Raw genomic sequence first — 17,679 nt, 5'->3', positions numbered from 1 at the left:
AAAACCTTAAAAGTTTTAGTTGTTCTCTGTGGAGTTACTGTGTAGTGAGGTGATTCTTCTGTGTAGTGAGGTGATTCTACTGAGTAGTGAGGTGATTCTACTGTGTAGTGAGGTGATTCTTCTGTGTAGTGAGGTGATTCTACTGTGTAGTGAGGTGATTCTTCTGTGTAGTGAGTGAGGTGATTCTACTGAGTAGTGAGGTGATTCTACTGTGTAGTGAGGTGATTCTTCTGTGTAGTGAGGTGATTCTACTGAGTAGTGAGGTGATTCTACTGTGTAGTGAGGTGATTCTTCTGTGTAGTGAGGTGATTCTTTGTGTAGTGAGGTGATTTACTGAGTAGTGAGGTGATTTACTGTGTAGTGAGGTGATTCTACTGTGTAGTGAGGTGATTCTACTGAGTAGTGAGGTGATTCTACTGTGTAGTGAGGTGATCCTACTGAGTAGTGAGGTGATTCTACTGTGTAGTGAGGTGATTCTACTGTGTAGTGAGGTGATCCTACTGAGTAGTGAGGTGATTCTACTGTGTAGTGAGGTGATTCTACTGTGTAGTGAGGTGATCCTACTGAGTAGTGAGGTGATTCTACTGTGTGTAGTGAGGTGATTCTACTGTGTAGTGAGGTGATTCTACTGTGTAGTGAGGTGATTCTTCTGTGTAGTGAGGTGATTCTACTGTGTAGTGAGGTGATTCTCTGTGTAGTGAGGTGATCCTACTGAGTAGTGAGGTGATTCTACTGTGTAGTGAGGTGATTCTACTGTGTAGTGAGGTGATCCTACTGAGTAGTGAGGTGATTCTACTGTGTAGTGAGGTGATTCTACTGTGTAGTGAGGTGGGTGATTCTACTGTGTAGTGAGTGAGGTGATTCTTCTGTAGTGAGGTGATTTTCTTCTGTAGTGAGGTGATTCTACTGTGTAGTGAGGTGATTCTACTGTGTAGTGAGGTGATTTACTGTGTAGTGAGGTGATTCTTCTGTGTAGTTGAGGTGATTCTTCTGTGTAGTGAGGTGATTGATTCTACTGTGTAGTGAGGTGATTCTACTGTGTGAGTGATGTGAGGTGATTCTACTGTGTAGTGAGGTGATTCTTCTGTAGTGAGTGATTCTACTGTGTAGTGAGGTGATTCTACTGTGTAGTGAGGTGATTCTTCTGTGTAGTGAGGTGATTCTATGGGTAGTGAGGTGATTACTGTGTAGTGAGGTGATTCTACTGTGTAGTGAGGTGATTCTTCTGTGTATTGAGTGATTCTACTGTGTAGTGAGGTGATTCTACTGTGTAGTGAGGTGATCTTCTGTGTATTGAGGTGATTCTACTGTGTAGTGAGGTGATTCTTCTGTGTAGTGAGGTGATTCTACTGTGTAGTGAGGTGATTCTACTAGTGTTAGTGAGGTGAGGTGAGGTGATTCTACTGTGTAGTGAGGTGATTCTTCTGTGTAGTGAGGTGATTCTACTGTGTAGTGAGGTGATTCTACTGCGGGGGAACAATAAATCTCTCTCCTCTCCCGGAACCATTCTTTCCGCCGACTGATTTCCTTTACGGACGGTTTTAACGAAAGGACACAGATGTCATCATGCAATGCTAGCTTAGAACTGCTGTTCCTCAAGCTCAGTTGAAACGCTTGATAAACACTACTATCTTCCAACGCTACCGATTGTCCGTGTCTATTTAGAAAAGCACGTATGCGGCTACACGTGAGCTGTCTTTGAGACGGAATACTGCTCATTTGTGCTAACCGTTAGCACCGAGCTAACTTCGGCTTCTAACTTACATGCGTGTTTTGTTGTCATTTCTAGCAGCAGCGCAGCTACAAAAATCTTACTGATCGGTAAGTTTAAGCCAATTTTGCTGTTGTTAAAGTTGACATCATATTTTTATTTTCACTTTAATGCCTTAACTTGTAAGTGCCAATTATGCTTAAGTGCAATATTTGCGGTTTAAACTGTATGATATTCTCTTTTTAAATACAAATAAATAAATTTACACAGTAAGGTAACGTTTGAAATTTGCCAAAAGAAGGAAATAATTCCGGTGTCAGTGTTATTATAACTATTCTTATCCATTTAGTAAATATTGAGAAGTATTGCACAGCTCATTCATCCACCAACAAGCAGCAGCAATTTTAAAGCACTTTTGCGTTGTGGATAATTGTCAGTGTCTATTTGAACCTGCTTTAGTTGTTCCGGGCAGACATGGAGCTCCAGGCCGTGTTGATGGCGGCCGGTGGCGGTTCTCGAATGACTGACCTGACCTACAACACCCCCAAAGCCATGTTACCTGTAGGCAACAAACCCCTCATCTGGTACCCGCTGAACCTGCTGGAGAGAGTGGGCTTTGAGGGTACGTGCTCCCTTCCTGGCAATGCTTCGCTTCTAAATCTGGATGGTTCAAATGATTAACCACTAGAAGGATTCCATCAAATTCTATCAACAAAATGCTTATGACAGCATCTCATTTAATTTATTTCGTCCATCATTAAACCTTTTTAAACCCTGAGCACATTAAATGAATAGATGCTCTTAAACACTGACAGTAATAAACGAACTATTGCAAAGTGAAGCGTATTGACAGTACATTTCTATTTTCATGACTTAATTGTACAATGTTGCACGTGTTGCTAGGCTAAGTAAAAAACCCTCACATTCTGTTAATGCTGGTAAATTGCTTCCCCCCCTTCTTATTATCAGCTGTGTCTCACGTCTCGATTTCCAGTCCAGATTTTTCACCCGTGAATCGCAGCTTCTAGTTGGTCCAGAAAGTCTGGGCTCATAAAGGGGTTTGTGCACCGTGCCAGTGAACAGGACTGTTTGTTATAAACTCCTGTAGGCCCCTACTTGCCTAAATAAACCTGGCTTCCTATACCTAATCATCCTGTGTGGCCAGAGTTTTACTGTTTTCAGCCAGCTAGGCCTGCATTTTCTTTTTACTAGCCAGACAGCGCTCAGCACATGAACAATGCCCGGTGGAGCAAGGTCTGACGGAGCTTTTAAAAGCTCTAGCTTAGCAGTCCAGTACTGTTATTGGCAGCTTTCTAATAAATGTAACACTTGTAATGGAGCATCGATCCTTTATTGAAGCGGAAGCTTGTTCAACTGATGCTTATGAACAAGGGAAATGACATCATCACATGCTCACCTTTGTCGATAGTTTGGGCCTTTTTCTTGCTATTCATTTCCTGTGAACTGGGTTGTCAGAGGTGATTGTGATCACCACCAAAGAAGTCCAGAAGATGATGAGCACCGACCCAAAAATGAAGTTGGACATGAGGATAAAGCTGGATGTTGAATGTATCCAGGACGACTCGGACATGGGCACGGCCGACGCCCTCAGACACATCCAGCGGAAGATCAAGGTGCGTACGTTCTGCTGATATTAACAAGATTCTTTCACTTGGTCTAGTTGGACTCGTCTAAAGTGTGAGCCCCTCTAGTGTGTCCTCCCCCTCTAGTGTGTCCTCCCCCCTAGTGTGTCCTCCCCCTCTAGTGTGTCCTCCCCCTCTAGTGTGTCAGGGCTGCTCACGTGAACCCGATCCACCCACCCTGCTGCTCAATCTTCCATCAGGGTGAAGGCTGCAGTTACCCAGGGCAGTGCTGATGCTCATCCTGCAGTCGTGCACGTCTGTGCAGCACTCGTGCCTGGCTGTGTGTGTGTGTGTGTGTGTGGGTGTGGGTGTGGGTGTGTGTGTGTGTGTGTGTTGTGTGTGTGTGTGTACCAAAACGCCACCCTCCGGCCAATGTCAGCCAATCAGCTGCAGCCAAGTGTTTGAGGAGCAGCTCATGGAGAGATCATCTGCTTCTGTAGGTTCACTATCCAACTCTATGGAAAGCTGCTTATATGATGTCGAGAGAACCAGAACAGAGGAAGCTGTGCCAGTGTTGTCGGGTTACCCTCCATCGCTTTGCCCAAGTGGTCAATAAGGGTGGAGGTGAACATGGTGGAGCCTCCAGAGTTTCCTGCTCCTCCTGGGAAGGGATGCGGCTTCAGATTCATCATTTCAGGGGATTTCACGGTTTTGGTTTGCAAATGAAGCCCCCTAGTGGTCGGATTGTGGTTGGACAAGAGGACACACAGAGGGACTGGACGGACACATCGCTGCTTTCAAGATGATTCCCAGTCATGCCAGGACAAATCAAAGGGAACTGGCTGCTGAGACCTGAACAAAACCAGGAGCGTGTGTGGCCGACTGGGCCCAGGACAAATCGGGCCCGACCACCTCGTCCACCAGTATTAACAGTCCAAATAGTGTAAAATATCTTTGTTGGGAGTTTAGTTTTAATGCAGAATGGAGTCAACTACAGCTCCCACTCCAGGGACCCCTCCCACACACACACACACACACACACACACACGTGAACACAGCTAGCTGTAGCCTGCTCCCATTGAGAATAATACACTTGCTAATCCTTTGAGCAGCAGGCTAGATTAGATATGTTGAGTTCCACACACTCGCTGCCAGGAGGGCGACGAGTGAAGGGCTGGAACGGCGCTCCACCAAAGCCCGGCACCCAAATCACTCAAAGTGTCAGGCCGCTCCAGGAGGACATTGTGGACTCACTCACTCATCTCTCTACACAAACACTCTCCCATGAGGGGATTTGGTGTAACTTATCAAAATACTTGCTGGAATCGGTGCGCTCTCGGCTGAATAGCCCGGCCCTCCCTCCTGTTGTTGAATAGAGAGATTACCAGCAGCATATTTCATTTTGTTCCCTCTTCAAACAGCAAAGTTCTACAAATGTAGGAGGCTATGCCTTATTTCTTGGGTCTTTCACCAGGAGCCAAACCAGTGAAAGGAGTGCTTAACGAGCACTTTTTGCTTTGTTCGCTTAAGACGTCTCTGACGTTTTTATTGTGTTTACGGCTTAAATCACCTTTCAGAAGGAGTGTCTCCAGGCAGAAAGAAACCAAGCACAAACTGTCGGTGCTGAGTCAGACGGTCGGTGTCGGCATTTCTGGGGACGGTGTTGGCTGACAGTTTACAGGGCAATGCGTTAATGATGATAGCACCTGAATATATTAGTACAGATCTTTTGATTATCTCTAAATAACTAACTTTAAATTTATAATTGGCACATTAGTTGGGCTTCAAGACTGAGAGCTCAAAAGAGTTTACAAAACTCAGCATCTTCCCTCATTTGGGAACTTTTTGCTCAAGCAGCATGGCCTCTGTGTGTGTGTGTGTGTGGTGTGTGTGTGTGTGTGTGTGTGGTGTGTGTGTGTGGTGTGTGTGTGTGTGTGTCTCTCTCTCTCTCTCTCCATCACCCCGTTCTTCCTGTGTGTTTGTGTGTGTGTCTCTCTCTCTCTCTCTCTCCCCCCCCCCCCCCATTCTTCCTGTGTGTGTGTCTCTCTCTCTCTCTCTCCCCCGTTCTTCCTGTGTGTGTGTGGTCCTGCTCTGAGATCATGGACGGTGAAAGGTTAAAGTGGCTGCGTCTCTCCAGCCCTCTGGGCTCTGCCATCACCTCAGTGTGTGGCTGCCGGCGGTGGTTGAGCAGGCAGGTCTGGAGGTCTGGGACCTGGAGGTCTGGAGGTCTGGAGGTCTGGGACCTGGAGGTCTGGAGGTCTGGAGGTCTGGAGGCTGGTCCATGGACATACGGACAGCCCCGGGGTCGGTGGAGCGCCTGCTCTCGCCTCGGGGTCGTGCGGCAGCTGCTTCCTCTCACCAGGTCCACAGCAGGTTATGCAGAAAGTCACCTCCAGGTCACCTTCCCGACCCTTGACCCCAATGATTCCAGCCCTCTTTATGACACACTGACCTGACCTGTTACATCTTTCTTGGTTTATATCAACAATTTAATGAATCAGAAGCCGAGACCTTTCTCATGCAGCGACCCCCCCACTGGTCTGACTGGCACACACACGTATGACCAGTCGCAGCACCATCATGGTCAGAAAATGGCTGATGACAGCGAGAAGTTTGTTTCCATGGGAAATATGAGGTTTTTTAATATGAGGTCATTTGGTGAATGTGACCTCTGGAAGGTTTGTCCCCGTGTTCACCAGCGCCACAGTGAGGTTCTGTTTCCTGTCCCGCCCTCTGCAGACGGACGTCCTGGTGGTGAGCTGTGACCTGATCACGGACGTGGCGCTCCATGAGGTGGTGGATCTGTTCAGAGCCCACAATGCTACGATGGCCATGCTAATGAGTAGAGCTCACGAGTTCACAGAGACGGTCCCAGGCCAGAAGGGCAAGAAGAAGACGGGTAAATCTCCGGAGGCTGTGCTCGCGCCGCCTTTTGCCCGTTCCCATTATTCCTGTTTGTTTCGTCAGCCGAGCAGAGAGACTTTGTGGGGGTGGACGAGACCGGGACCAGGCTGCTGTTCATGGCCAACGAGGCTGACCTGGAAGATGGGCTGTCCATTCGGAATTCCATCTTGAGGAAGTGAGTAGTCTGTCAGAGATGTTCCTCGTGGGTGCCAGCACGTTTCTGGCCCAACATTTATGTCTTTAGCTTCTCTGATAAATGTGTCCGCTACTGTTTAGCTTTTGGGCCAGGCTAAAGGTTCTGTTGAGGCTTCAGGTGCAGGCGGGTTCCAAATGTCATGAATGTGTGAGAGCAGCTCTTTAGGGAGGCTGGTGAGCAGAACAGCTGCTTGAATGCTTTCCTACAGGAATATCTTGTGCCACACACACTCACACACACACACACACACACTCAGTATTTCTACATATACCTGTATGTGTATACATACATATACACCCACATAAGTCATAAATCTGCCGTTTTGTTCAGTAGTGTAAATCTTGACCAATCAGAGCTGAGTTCATCTTGTTAATAGCAAGTGCTAACTTCCATGTTTACATCCTTTATTGCTAGATTTATGTTTTATCACCACAGCAGAGGCACATTTGTGTTGAAGAACTCCCATCGAGTCCTTTTTGAGCCCCATTCTCTCACTTCTGCCCTCCTGGGCTGCCAACCAATGACGGCAACTGCTGGCTCTCTCCAGACGTGCAGAATTACTACTACTGCACACACACACACACACACACACACCACACACACACACACACCACACACACACACACACACATAACTTAGAAATGAGGCTATTAATAAAATAGATGCAGAGCATGCTCTCTGTGCACATCTTTGTGCACATGTGTTTTTATTCTGCTGAATGAAAATGCTTATATAGTCACACACTTGTGATTGATGGTTTCCAGCATCTGGTTGTTAAATATGTGTGACCTAAGCAATCCAAGTTGATGTAGTGATGCTGGAAGTCTGGAGGAGAGCGGAGACGGCGGAGAACACCAAAAGCTGTACTGTATATTTGGCTTTTCTTCCTGTCTTGCTCACAGAGAGGTGGATCGAGCCAAGATGTTGATTATTTAGTGAGGCTATTGTGGAATCTCTTCCCTGTGAGTGTGAGCTGTCTTTAATCCCCATTGTGGATCCCTGATCATGTGGCCTCCTTTGCTAACCTGGTACGCTGCTTTGTTCCTTGGAAAACTTTGGGAAGGTCCAAACCTTTCATTCAGTCGGAGGAAAGGAGGGAACGACCCCTGGAAGAACCAAGGATGATGCTTGAGTTGGTCTCCAACCCTCAGCAACAGCATTTGTTGGCGTGGCCTCGTCACTGCGAGACGACCTCGTCCATCATCTGGTTGGGCCAAGGGAGCCGCCGCTGACCTGTTACCGTGCAGGATGAGGAGTTTTGTCCAGAGGGACAAAGTGCTTCTGTTATCCGTCCCCCCTCCGCAGCAACGATGCTGCCTGATGGCTGCGGTCGCTTCCACCAGCTGGGACCAGTTGATCATGAAATCCTGTATTTGATGTAGTGGGCGTTGCGTTATTATCGTCATCCTGACTCGTGTCCACGAATTAATTAAAGGGGTAATTAAAGGGGCTCAGCCAAAGAGAAGACATGAACAGTGGACCCCACCCTGCTCCCCAGCAGCAATGTCAAAGGTCAAAAATGCCTCAGAGGTGATGTGCATGTCTGGAGATGTCCTCGGCGTCCATGTCTGTGCTTATTTCTGTCGTTGCAGACATCCCAAGATGCTCCTGAGAACCGGCCTGGTGGACGCTCACCTCTACTGCCTGAAAAAGGCTGTGCTGGACTTTCTCGCTGACAACAAGTGGGTTGATCAGTCATTTGTGATCTGTTGCCCATGTGAACCCCAGCAGGTGTTTATAGCCCCAAATCCTCGTGTGTGTGATCGGAGCCTCTGAAGCAGCAGGTGTTCAACAGGCTCACATGGTGTGATCCCGTTCCTGGGGCACTTCCAGCGAGGTGGTAATTTGTTTTACTATGTGCCACTGGGGGGGGCAATTAGGCCTTTAGCCTCTGAACATGTCACAGGAAGTGCTGCCACCCAGGTGACGCCCAGGACTTTTTCCTTTGCTCAGGTTCTCCATCATCGATGTCAGAACTTAATTTACCACGTTCATCTTGCCCCCATGGTTTTTGATCAGTGCACATATTTGTGTTATTCTCTTCTTTTCCAAGATGATTGGCTCCGGCCAAGCGGTAGGAGAGAGAGAGAGAGAGAGAGAGAGGACTTCCTGCTCTGAAATGAACGGCATATTAATGGCAAACAAAGTTACTGCTGCGTTTTGGTCTCTGTTTGTGGCCTAGAGAAACGCTGATGATGTGATCGGCACCTTCCACACGGTTAATTGAGGCTCTCCTCGCACCCGGGGAATGAAGGAAGCACAGAGCCGCGCTCCTTCAATGTCTTCAGAGTAGTTTCACCTTTGGAATCAGCCTCCCTGGATCACTGTTAGTTACAGCAGCAGGAGAGCGCCGTCTAATTCATCCATCCGTTCATTCATTTACATTTTTATAGTTCTATATTTTATATTTATATTCTATTTTTAATTTATTCTATTTTATTTTTTTATTTTATTCTATTTTTATTGTCTTTAATAGGTTTAATGGTGGTGGGTAATTTTGTACAGTGCTGTATGTTTTTTTGGAGATGCTAATTTCCCTGATGGACACCCCCTAAAGGGATCAATAAAGTACTCAATCAATCAATCAATCAATCTAATGGGGCATTAGATTAGCCTCCATCCTAGCTAGCCTACTAGGCTAACTAGAGAGTTTCACCAGGAATGGTTTCACAATCCTTTTCTTGTATTCCAGGTTCATTTCATCCATCCGTGGTGAGTTGGTACCCTATTTGGTGAGGAAGCAGTTTTCTAAAATGACCAATTTTCAGAAAAGCAAAGATGATACAGCTGAGCAGAAGAACCAGAAACTGAAGGAAGGTTCCACCAACCACGGTCAGTGTTGGAATCTTTACCCGACCTTCATATTGGAGAAGCGACTCTAGATGCTCCTCACTGTGCAGAGCTGCTCATCTCCTCACGGGACGAGCGTCTCCTGCAGCTGGCTCAGGAGCGCTCCTGCTGGAATGACCATCGTGGCGACATGTGCGAGGTCTACCACGGAGGCACGCTCCGATGCTACGTCCACGTCGTGGACCAGGGCCTCTGCTACCGCGTCAACACGCTGGCCGCTTACATGGAGGCCAACAGATCGGTGAGTGTGGTGGGATGGACGGGTGAGTGGCGGGATGGACGGGTGAGTGGGGCGGGAGGGGATGGACGGGTGAGCGTGGCGGGATGGACGGGTGAGCGTGGCGGGATGGACGGGTGAGCGTGGCGGGATGGCGGGTGAGCGTGGCGGGATGGACGGGTGAGCGTGGCGGGAATGGACGGGTGAGTGTGGCGGGATGGACGGGTGAGTGGCGGGAATGGACGGGTGAGTGTGGAGGATGGACGGGTGAGTGTGGCGGGATGGACGGGTGAGTGTGGCGGGATGGACGGGTGAGCGTGGCGGGATGGACGGGTGAGCGTGGTGGATGGACGGGTGGGTGAGCGTGGCGGGATGGACGGGTGAGTGTGGTGGGATGGACGGGTGTGATAAAGCCTGGGGCTGCCAGGGCACCTTGAGGGGCTTTTTAGTGGGGCGGCCATTGTTGGTCTGGGTTAGCATGAAATCACACAAAGCTAAATGGATTTCTGCTGATACCCACTCTTAGATTTGCTTGTAAGCTGCTAATCGGAGTTCTGGTTCTGTAGGTTCTGAATGAAACGTAATTATGGGCAGCATTATCTGCCAGAACCCCTGTAAAGGACTCTTGATGGTCTTTTCCTTCCCTGCCAGGCCCCAAAGCTGTGTGAGGAGCCGCCGGTCCATCAGTCTGCTGTGGTTTCAGAGAGATGTCAGGTCAGATGAACAGGAGCATCATCAGAAGCACATTGACCCTCCCTGGGGGAGCACCGGTTCAGGACAGTAACCAGCACCTCTGTGTGTGTGTGTGTGTGTGTGTGTGTGTGTGTGTGTGTGTGTGTGTGTGTGGTGTGTGGTGTGTGTGTGTGTGTGACTGTGTGTGACTGTGTGTGACTGTGTGTGTGTGTGTGACTGTGTGTGTGTGTGACTGTGTGTGTGTGACTGTGTGTGTGTGTGTGTGACTGTGTGTGTGTGACTGTGTGTGTGTGTGTGACTGTGTGTGTGTGTGACTGTTGTGTGTGTGTCTCAGATGGGATCAGACAGCATCATCGGAGCTCAGTGCCAGATTGCCGACAAGACGTCCATAAAGCGGTCGACCATTGGGAACGGCACCACCGTCAGAGAGAGGGTGAAGGTGACCAACTCCATCATCATGCACGGTGTCACCGTTGAAGAGGGGTGAGAGCACATGCACATACTCACACAATCACACGTAGCAGCAGCAGCAACAGTAGCAGCTACAGCAACAGTAGCAGCAGCAGCAACAGTAGCAGCTACAGCAGCAACAGTAGCAGCTACAGCAGCAACAGTAGCAGCAGCAGCAACAGTAGCAGCAGCAGCAACAGTAGCAACAGCAGTAGCAGCAGCAACAACAGCAGTAGCAGCAACAACAGCAGTAGCAGCAGCAGCAGCAGTAGCAGCAGCAGTAGCAGCAGCAGTAGTAGCAGCAGTAGTAGCAGCAGCAGTAGCAGCAGCAACAGCAGCAGTAGCAGCAGCAGCAGCAGTAGCAGCAGCAACAACAGCAGCAGCAGCAGTAGCAGCAGTAGTAGCAGCAGCAGTAGCAGCAGCAACAGCAGCAGTAGCAGCAGCAGCAGCAGTAGCAGCAGCAGCTCCAGCAGCAGTAGCAGCAGCAGCAGCAGCAGTAGCAGCAGCAGCTCCAGCAGCAGTAGCAGCAGTAGCAGTAGTAGCAGCAGTAGCAGCAGTAGCAGTAGTAGTAGTAGCAGCAGCAGCAGCAGTAGCAGTAGCAGCAGCAGCAGTAGCAGCAGCAACAGTAGCAGCAGCAGTAGCAGCAGTAGCAGTAGTAGTAGTAGCAGCAGCAGCAGTAGCAGCAGCAGCAGCAGTAGCAGCAGTAGCAGCAGCAGCAGCAACAGTAGCAGTAGCAGCAGTAGCAGCAGTAGCAGCAGCAGCAGCAGCAGCAGCAGCAGTAGTAGCAGCAGCAGCAGCAGCAGCAGCAGCAGTAACAGCAGCAGCAGCAGCAGCAGCAGCAGTAGCAGCAGCAGCAGCAGTAGCAGCAGTAGCAGCAGCAGCAGCAACAGTAGCAGTAGCAGCAGTAGCAGCAGTAGCAGCAGCAGCAGCAGCAGCAGCAGCAGCAGTAGCAGCAGTAGCAGCAGTAGCAGCAGCAGCAGCAGTAGCAGCAGTAGCAGCAGTAGCAGCAGCAGCAGCAGCAGGCAGCAGCAGCAGCAGCAACAGCAGCAGCACAGTAGCAGCAGTAGCAGCAGTAGCAGCAGTAGCAGCAGCAGCAGTAGCAGTAGTAGTAGTAGCAGCAGCAGCAACAGCAGCAGCAGCAGCAGCAGCAGTAGCAGCAGCAGCAACAGCAGCAGCAGCAGCAGTAGCAGCAACAACAACAGCAGCAGCAGCAGTAACAGCAGCAGCAGCAGCAGCAGCACAGCAGCAGCAGCAGCTGTAGCAGCCGGGGACTAGGGGCCCTGGGGACTAGGGGCCCTGGGGACTAGGGGCCCGGGGACTAGGGGCCCGGGGACTAGGGGCCGAGGACTAGGGGCCCTGGGGACTAGGGGCCCGGGGACTAGGGGCCCTGGGGACTAGGGGCCCTGGGGACTAGGGGTCCCGGGGACTAGGGGCCGGGGACTAGGGGTCCCGGGGGGGGGGGGCTTCACGCTGCTTCTGGAGGGCTGTTGGGTCAAAACTGTCTCTTTGGTTGGGTTTTTACTGTAGAATCAACACATAGATCAGATAGAGACACATCCTGGTCTCCGTTCATTCAACGGCCCCTCTCATCTGGGTTTCTTACCCCCCTCTAACCCTAACCCTCTTACCCCCCCCCAACCCTAACCCCCCCTCTCTTCTGAACCTGCCACCATTTCTCTCCTCCTTTCCTGTCTCGCACCATCTCTTCTTAAGCCTTTCACCCCCCCAGCGTGGGGACCCTCATCATGCCCCCCCCCAGCGTGGGGACCCTCATCATGCCCCCCCCCAGCGTGGGGACCCTCATCATGCCCGTGTAGGTGCCGGCACAAAGGCATGAAAGAGTCAGAGTGGGGGGGGCAGGCAGCCGCGCTAGAGAGGAAAAATTGCAATTCTTTCTTTTAAGAGGGGCTGAGGGGGGGGAGAAAGGGGCAGTGTGAGGGGATTAGCTGCCCCCCCCATGTCGCAGGACCCCCCCCCATGTCGCAGGAACCCTCACATTTCTGCTGCCTTTGTTTGCTGTGACCACAACTTGTTGACAAAGCGCTGCATGTTTGGGGAGGAGGATAGTCGGGGTCAACGTTCCGGGGGGGGCCACAGGAGCTGGGGGGGTGATGATTGGGGGGTCATGGCAAGGAGGAGTCCTGGTGGTAGTAATTAGTGGTGTTTCAGCTCTGAAGCTTCTTTGGTGGTCTCCCCCCCCCCCCCCTCAATCCAAGGGAGGACCCTGTCACCCCCCCCCCCCTCACTAATGTTACAATTCTTTGAGTCTTGTAATCTCCTGTCACCAACTACCCCCCCCCCGGGTAGTCACACACTCGTCCGTCCCTCCCACCAGGCCCCTCCACCTGAATGGGGGGGGCAACACAAAACCTGTGTGTGTGTGAGGTGCACGGGCCGAGTGTGTGTGCGTCATCGCTCCAGCAGGACCAACAAGTGTCCCCCAGCGCCCCCCCAAGTCACTGAAGCAGTCACAGACCCGTCCTCCACGGGCAGCTGGGACAGGACACAACTGTCTCTGTCCCCCCTCCAGGACCTTTCTGGGGGGGGGGGTGTTAAAGGCCCACATGCACATGATAGAGGGGAGCCAGGCCTTGATCTTTGACCCCAGAGCTGCTGGGTTGTCCAGAATATGACCCCCCTCCCCCCGGAAACATGTTCACACCACTGGGTTCAGACCCAGTTCTGGCCCAGTTCAGACCCAGTTCAGACCCAGTTCAGGCCGGTTCTGGCCCGGTTCAGGCCCAGCTCAGACCCAGCTCAGACCCAGCTCTGGCCCAGCTCAGGCCCAGTTCTGACCCAGCTCAGGCCCAGCTCAGACCCAGCTCAGACCCAGTTCTGGCCCAGCTCAGACCCAGCTCTGGCCCAGCTCTGACCCAGCTCTGGCCCAGTTCAGGCCGGTTCAGGCCCAGCTCAGGCCCAGCTCAGACCCAGCTCTGGCCCAGTTCAGACCCAGTTCAGGCCCGGTTCTGGCCCGGTTCAGGCCCAGCTCAGGCCCAGCTCAGACCCAGCTCAGACCCAGTTCTGGCCCAGCTCAGACCCAGTTCTGACCCAGTTCAGACCCAGTTCAGACCCAGTTCAGACCCAGCTCAGACCCAGTTCTGGCCCAGCTCAGGCCCAGCTCAGGCCCAGCTCAGGCCCAGCTCAGACCCAGCTCAGACCCAGTTCAGGCCCAGTTCAGACCAGCTCAGACCCAGTTCAGACCCAGCTCAGACCCAGCTCAGGCCCAGTTCAGGCCGGTTCAGGCCCAGCTCAGGCCCAGCTCAGACCCAGCTCTGGCCCAGTTCAGACCCAGTTCAGGCCCGGTTCTGGCCCGGTTCAGGCCCAGCTCAGGCCCAGCTCAGACCCAGCTCAGACCCAGTTCTGGCCCAGCTCAGACCCAGTTCTGACCCAGTTCAGACCCAGTTCAGACCCAGTTCAGACCCAGCTCAGACCCAGTTCTGGCCCAGCTCAGACCCAGCTCAGGCCAGCTCAGGCCCAGCTCAGACCCAGCTCAGACCCAGTTCAGGCCCAGTTCAGACCCAGCTCAGACCCAGCTCAGACCCAGCTCAGGCCCAGTTCTGGCCCAGTTCAGACCCAGTTCAGGCCCGGTTCTGGCCCGGTTCAGGCCCAGCTCAGACCCAGCTCAGACCCAGCTCAGGCCCAGTTCAGACCCAGCTCAGGCCCAGTTCAGACCCAGCTCAGACCCAGCTCTGGCCCAGTTCTGACCCAGCTCAGACCCAGTTCTGACCCAGTTCTGACCCAGTTCTGGCCCAGTTCTGGCCCAGTTCTGGCCTTCCTGAGGTGTGACGGTTGTGTGTCTGTGATTTCAGGTGCAACATTCATGGCAGTGTGATCTGCAGCAACGCCGTCATCGGCCGAGGAGCCGACCTGAAGTACTGTCTGGTGGGGAACGGCCAGAGGATCCAGGCAGAAGGTAAAGTCCTCCTGTCCAGGCCTGGTCCTCCTGTCCAGGCCTGGTCCTCCTCCTGTCCAGGCCTGGTCCTGTCCAGGCCTGGTCCTCCTCCTGTCCAGGCCTGGTCCTCCTCCTGTCCAGGTCTGGTCTCCTGTCCAGGTCTGGTCCTCCTGTCCAGGCCTGGTCCTCCTGTCCAGGCCTGGTCCTCCTCCTGTCCAGGTCTGGTCCTCCTGTCCAGGCCTGGTCCTCCTCCTGTCCAGGCCTGGTCCTCTTGTCCAGGCCTGGTCCTCCTGTCCAGGTCTGGTCCTCCTGTCCAGGCCTGGTCCTCCTCCTGTCCAGGCCTGGTCCTCCTGTCCAGGCCTGGTCCTCCTGTCCAGGCCTGGTCCTCCTGTCCAGGTCTGGTCCTCCTGTCCAGGCCTGGTCCTCCTCCTGTCCAGGTCTGGTCCTCCTGTCCAGGTCTGGTCCTCCTGTCCAGGTCTGGTCCTCCTGTCCAGGCCTGGTCCTCCTCCTGTCCAGGTCTGGTCCTCCTGTCCAGGTCTGGTCCTCCTGTCCAGGTCTGGTCCTCCTGTCCAGGCTGGTCCTCCTCCTGTCCAGGTCTGGTCCTCCTGTCCAGGTCTGGTCCTCCTGTCCAGGCCTGGTCCTCCTGTCCAGGTCTGGTCCTCCTGTCCAGGCCTGGTCCTCCTCCTGTCCAGGCCTGGTCCTCCTGTCCAGGCCTGGTCCTCCTGTCCAGGTCTGGTCCTCCTGTCCTCCCCTCTGTGATAACTATCTCTTTACGTTTCCTTTGTCCTCTTGTCCAAAAAACTCATTCTGCGTGTGTGTCTGTGTGTTTGTGAGTGAGTGCGTGTGTGTATGTGGGTGCATTTCTGTGTGTGTGTCTGTGTGTGTGTATGTGGGTGCGTGTCTGTGTGCGTGTGCATGTGGGTGCGTGTCTGTGTGTTTGTGGTGCGTGCGTGTGCATGTGGGTGGTGGTGCGTGTGTGTATGTGGGTGCGTGTCTGTGTGCGTGTGCATGTGGGTGCGTGTCTGTGTGTTTGTGGGTGCGTGCGTGTGTGTATGTGGGTGCGTGTCTGTGTGTTTGTGGGTGCGTGCGTGTGTGTATGTGGGTGCATGTCTGTGTGTTTGTGTTTGTGTGTCATATTGATAGAGAGGTTAGAGAGCAGGGCCAGAACAGGACCACCCAGAATTCAACAGCAGCAGCCTCCAGCCATATCAACACACACACACACACACGCACTCACACACACACACACACAGACACAGAGACACAAACACACACAACACACAGACACACACACAGACACACACAGACTGAGCCACCTCAGTGAACAACAGGTTCTTTAAGTAACAACCATGTTTGAAAGTGTTTCCCTTGAACAGCCTAAATTCTTCTGATGAACCTGTTTCAGATGTTCCCACAAATGTGTGTGTGTGTGTTGTGGTGTGTGTGGTGTGTGTGTGTGTGTGTGTGTGTGAGAGAGTGTGTGTGTGTGGGGGGGGGACATATAGAATCATATATGGGCATCGAGATGATCGTGTGTGTGTGTGTGTGTGTGTGACGGCTGCAACAACATCAGACAGCATCTATCAGCTCATTTATCTGGAGCCTCAGACCTCCCTGCTGCAGGTCAGGGGGCACCCAGACCCTGGTCCAGACCCTGGTCCAGACCCTGGCTGCTGCACACACACACCTGCACACACACACCTGCACACACACTCACTCACACCTGCACACACACACCTGCAAACACACACCTGCACACACACTCACTCACACCTGCACACACACACCTGCAAACACACACCTGCACACACACTCACTCACACCTGCACACACACACCCTCACACACACCTGCACACACCACTCACACCTGCACACAATCCTGCACACACACACCTGCCACACTCACACACACCTGCACACACACACACACACTGCACACACACACTCACACCTGCACACACACACCTGCAAACACACACCTGCACACCACACTCACTCACACCTGCACACACACACACTCACTCACACCTGCACACACACTCACTCACACCTGCACACAATCCTGCACACACACACCTGCACACACTCACACACACCTGCACACACACACTCACACCTGCACACAGACTCACACACACCTGCACACACCACACTCACACCTGAACACAGACTCACACACACCTGCACACACCTGTACACACACACACATACTCTCTCACTCACACACACACACTCACACACACACTCACACACCTGTACACACACACTCACACTCTCTCACACACACTCACACACTCTCTCACACACACACACACACACACACACTCTCACACCTGCTCCTTTATCCACTGTTGAAACTCAGGTGAGCTGTGCGACACTGTTCATATCTGATGGCATCGCCATGGCGATTGGAGGTATTCAGACTAGAACGTGGTTGTGCTCCGAGCGTCTGTGCTGGGGGGGGGCGCTCACGGGGGGGGGGGGGGCGCTCACGGGGGGGGGGGCGCTCACGGGGGGGGCGCTCACAGGGGGGGCGCTCACGGACGCCTCGTCTCTGACCATTGCTGCTTCCTGTCTTTCAGCTGAGAGGACGAACGAGGTCATCGTGGGGACTGATCAGCTGATGGAGATCTAGCGCCGCCCTCGCCGCCTCACAGCCAATCACAGCCCAGCGGAGTGTCTGACCAATCACAGGCGTCGTGGGGTTTCCTCGCCTCCTTTTTAGTGTCCTAATAAAACGCTTCAGTCGGAACCAGTCGACTTCCTTTGTCTCCTTGGACGTCGGCTCGTTGTCTCGTGGGTCAGCATCGCTCTGTTGTCGTCTCCTGCTGCAGCCCCGCCCCCCCCAGGGTGGATGGTCGGGGGTGTTCCCACAGCGAGCAGCTGCCGGCCCAGAGGAGGAGAGAGGGAGAAAAGCAGTGGGAGGGGCCCAAACGGGGGGGGGGTGTTTATTTGTACACAAAATGGTCTGTGTGTGTGTGTGTGGTGTGTGTGTGTGTGTGTGTGTGTGTGTGTGTGTGTGTGTGGAGGCCCCCGACCACCCAGCTTGATTCTGTATCAGTTAACACGTCACCCCTCCCTCGGACGCACACGACCACAACAGAGGAAACACTCACACCCCCGACACTTCTTTCTTTTTACCCCCTTTGCTCAAGATTTACTACACACACACACACACACAC

The 17,679-nt window shown here is 52.6% G+C and overlaps 1 protein-coding gene and 1 long non-coding RNA gene across 2 annotated transcripts; both read left to right on the top strand.

Moving 5' to 3' along the window:
• Positions 1–346: 346 nt before the first annotated feature.
• On the top strand, positions 347–1,237 carry LOC130539552 (uncharacterized). The gene is made up of 4 exons (XR_008954174.1): positions 347–682; positions 724–823; positions 977–1,002; positions 1,217–1,237. It is a non-coding gene; the product is annotated as an uncharacterized LOC130539552 (long non-coding RNA).
• Positions 1,238–1,430: 193 nt separating this feature from the next.
• eif2b3 (eukaryotic translation initiation factor 2B, subunit 3 gamma) lies at positions 1,431–17,249 on the top strand. Its single transcript, XM_057057943.1, has 12 exons — positions 1,431–1,821; positions 2,171–2,333; positions 3,188–3,345; positions 6,034–6,193; positions 6,262–6,373; positions 7,987–8,076; positions 9,087–9,226; positions 9,295–9,485; positions 10,113–10,175; positions 10,489–10,637; positions 14,414–14,517; positions 17,080–17,249. The coding sequence occupies exons 2-12, from the start codon at positions 2,186–2,188 to the stop codon at positions 17,130–17,132; spliced, it is 1,368 nt and encodes a 455-aa protein (XP_056913923.1). The 5' UTR covers positions 1,431–1,821; positions 2,171–2,185; the 3' UTR covers positions 17,133–17,249.
• The last annotated feature ends 430 nt before the right edge of the window (positions 17,250–17,679 follow it).

Source organism: Takifugu flavidus, chromosome 15, assembly GCF_003711565.1.
Source record: "Takifugu flavidus isolate HTHZ2018 chromosome 15, ASM371156v2, whole genome shotgun sequence".
In the NCBI taxonomy this organism is placed as follows: domain Eukaryota; kingdom Metazoa; phylum Chordata; class Actinopteri; order Tetraodontiformes; family Tetraodontidae; genus Takifugu; species Takifugu flavidus.
The sequence above is the reverse complement of the archived record's forward strand: the minus strand, read 5'-3'. Positions and strand labels throughout refer to the sequence as shown.

What these genes read in the sequence shown, in the direction of transcription:
- eif2b3 (XM_057057943.1), top strand. Translation starts at nt 2,186, where the DNA reads ATGGAGCTCCAGGCCGTGTTGATGGCGGCCGGTGGCGGTTCTCGAATG. An exon ending in GGAGAGAGTGGGCTTTGAGG is followed by an intron (nt 2,334 to 3,187) that starts GTACGTGCTCCC and finishes CTGGGTTGTCAG; the next exon opens with AGGTGATTGTGATCACCACC. An exon ending in CGGAATTCCATCTTGAGGAA is followed by an intron (nt 6,374 to 7,986) that starts GTGAGTAGTCTG and finishes CTGTCGTTGCAG; the next exon opens with ACATCCCAAGATGCTCCTGA.